This window comes from Corvus brachyrhynchos, unplaced genomic scaffold (assembly GCF_000691975.1).
Source record: "Corvus brachyrhynchos isolate BGI_N302 unplaced genomic scaffold, ASM69197v1 scaffold59, whole genome shotgun sequence".
In the NCBI taxonomy this organism is placed as follows: Eukaryota; Metazoa; Chordata; class Aves; order Passeriformes; family Corvidae; genus Corvus; species Corvus brachyrhynchos.
This window is the reverse complement of record NW_008246054.1, coordinates 6,043,360-6,046,005: the sequence shown is the minus strand read 5'-3', so window position 1 is coordinate 6,046,005 and position 2,646 is coordinate 6,043,360. Positions and strand designations below refer to the sequence as shown.

The window sequence follows — 2,646 nt, the reverse complement described above, 5'->3', positions numbered from 1 at the left end:
AGCGCGGCCCGTGCCCCCGGCTGTGTTATTTTAAGATACCCGGGCGCTGGCGCCAGGCGGTGTTATTTTAAAACACTGATTTCTGCACCAAGTTCAGGCTTCGCTGCGCACAGAACCCCCTTCGCGTGCTCAGAACCACACACAGGGTCCTGTTCGCTCAAAGCACTTGGGCTGCGCAAAGGCAGGAGCTGCAGACGGGTTTCCCAGCGGGAGTTTCCCAGCAGAGGTTTCCCTGCAGCAAAGCTGCTACAACACAAGAAGTTCCACCTCAACATGAGGAGGGACTTCTTTACACTGAGGATGGCAGAGCACTGGAACAGGTCTCCAAGGAGGGTGTGGAGTCTCCTCTGTAGACATTCCAAACCCACCTGGATGTGGTCCTGTTTCACCTGCTACAGGTGGCCCTGCCTTGGCAGCGGGGTTGGACTGGGTGATTTCCAGAGGTCCCTCCAGTTCTGTGATTCTGTGATGCCAACCTGCTGCCTCGCAGCTCGCTGGGATTGTTGTGGGGGACCTTTTGGTGAAGGTCCGGGTGATGCTAAGGACAGCTTCTGTCACCACTGGGAAGATGCAGTTCTGCATCAGGGGTGGCTGTTCAGCATCCCCTCCTGCTTGGGCAGCCCCTGCCAACCAGCACACCCCCACGGCGCCAGGCACCCCCAGCACAGCATTAAACAACGCGGCTCACATCTGTTGCCTATTTGTTTTCCCCTCCTGTCCCCAGAGAAGGCCCATGTACACAGGCAGAACACAGCCAGGGCGGTGACAGCTGGGCTGTGTTTCTCCTCCACAACACAGAGCTGCACAGGGGCAGCGCTGGTAGAAAAACTGCAGACCCTTAACCCTCCCTCCACTCAGCAGAGGGTTTAGGTTTAAAAAATACACGTACGTGTGCACACATGCACATAGAAATGTAATAGCTATGCATATACATGATGCATTATGTGTAAGGGGCATAAATTTACACAGACAGATTGCTCTTCGTTTATGCTAACGGGGGTCAGAGTACGCCTAACCCCGGGAGCAGAAGGTGGTGGTGTTTGTAATGGCCTTTTGTTCTCTGAGGAGATCATTCTCTGGGCTGGGCCCCAGGAAAGGCCAGTCCCTCCGGCAGATGAAGGCTGCCGTCGCTGCCGGGGTTACGTGACGGTAGAGCTGTGAAGCTGTTGACCATGGTCTTCATCCAAAAATTCCAGCTGGATTTTATATATCCCTAAATCCCAAGGCTTTTGAATATCTCGGAGATATGGCCCAGGATGGAACTGTATGGAAAAGCAGCTGAGGAAAAGAAGCCTTCAACAAAAATCTTTACTTCAGAAATGAGTGAAGCATTCTGTATTCAGAGGATCTGGTAATCTTGATTACAGATCAGTGTTTGCAGTTATGGTTTTATATGAGCTATTCTTCTTGCTTCCAGAAATCATTTATGAGGCCAAATAAAAGCAGAACCAGCTCCTAAAAGAATCTTGATTCCTGACTTACACAACAAAATGTTACAGATTTAGTGGTAGTACCTCCCTGGAAAAGCAAAAATAAATTACAAGAAAGGGAACAGTAATCAGAAATACCAATTTGGCTCATTCAAGCATTCAAAGCTGGTTACTGTTAACAATTGTCCTGGACAAAAAGTGACCATATGAGATACGGGGGACGTTTTTATGGACATCGTGTGCCTGAGAGAGGAATGGGTCCTGTCTCCGTGCTGCGCGCCGAAATCAGAGCACCACAAATTCTCTGGCATTATGTTTGGGATGGGGAAACTAAGCACACAATCTCCTCGAGAAAATGTAATGCTGCCATTGTTAGAGTGCTGTAACATGGACGGTGTTTGATAAACAGGTACATAAAAGCCAGGTAGCTGTGGTGCTCACTCGGGTTACTGGGGCAGGAGGCCGCTGACCAGGGGCTCTGTCTGCTCCTGCCGTTCTCTCCCACAAAGCCAACTGCACCAGGCAAAGGGAACAGGTTGGAAATTGAGCCTGGCAATGAGGAGGGGTTAATTTCTTTTGTCTCACTCCTGTCTTCTGTGTTTTTCCCTGCCATTTGCACGCTTTCTCTCTCTCCTTGAGAGCAGAGGGAACATGCCTCCATCCTTCCACTGAGGGTTTATTCTGGAGGAAACGTTTTAGGTCGCCATCACATCCTACGGGGAAACGTAGTTTATAAATACAGCAGGGCCTAGCGCTACGAGGAAACATTTTATCAGCGAGCCCCGGACTGACGATTCAATTATTTTCAATAAAACATCAGGGGAATGCGCAAACAGCTGCTCGCATCCTTCCACACAGCAAGTCAAACTTCAAGGGAACAATAGCTGGCGAAAGGGGAGCCATCGCGGAGGCGGTGACAATGGGTTTCCTTACTCGGGGCTTTGTTTGATTTCCCCGTCTCAGTTTTGAACTCCCTCCGCCGGAGAAAGGCGAGGGGGTAGGACGGGGAGAGAGGGAAGCAGGCAGAGGGGAAGGAGGGTCAGTGGGAGTTAAAGCCTTTTGCAGCCTTTCTCTCCCATTCATGTGGTAATTGGGTGTCAAGCAGAGATCAGTAAGATGGAGCCCGGCCTCTGTGCCCGGGTTAAACTGCAGCAGAAAGAAAGCGGGAGCTGAACCGATGGAGGCCTGAATGTCATTAGGGCGGGAGGAAGCGCCT

At 50.9% G+C, this 2,646-nt stretch overlaps 1 protein-coding gene across 1 annotated transcript in view; it reads right to left on the bottom strand.

Moving 5' to 3' along the window:
- URM1 (ubiquitin related modifier 1) overlaps positions 1-582 on the bottom strand; it is an 18,345-nt gene extending 17,763 nt beyond the window's left edge. The window contains exon 1 of the mRNA XM_017745422.1: positions 515-582. Within this exon, the coding sequence (XP_017600911.1) occupies positions 515-582 (68 nt within the window). The remainder of the gene's footprint in view (positions 1-514) is intronic.
- Between the last annotated feature and the right edge of the window lie 2,064 nt (positions 583-2,646).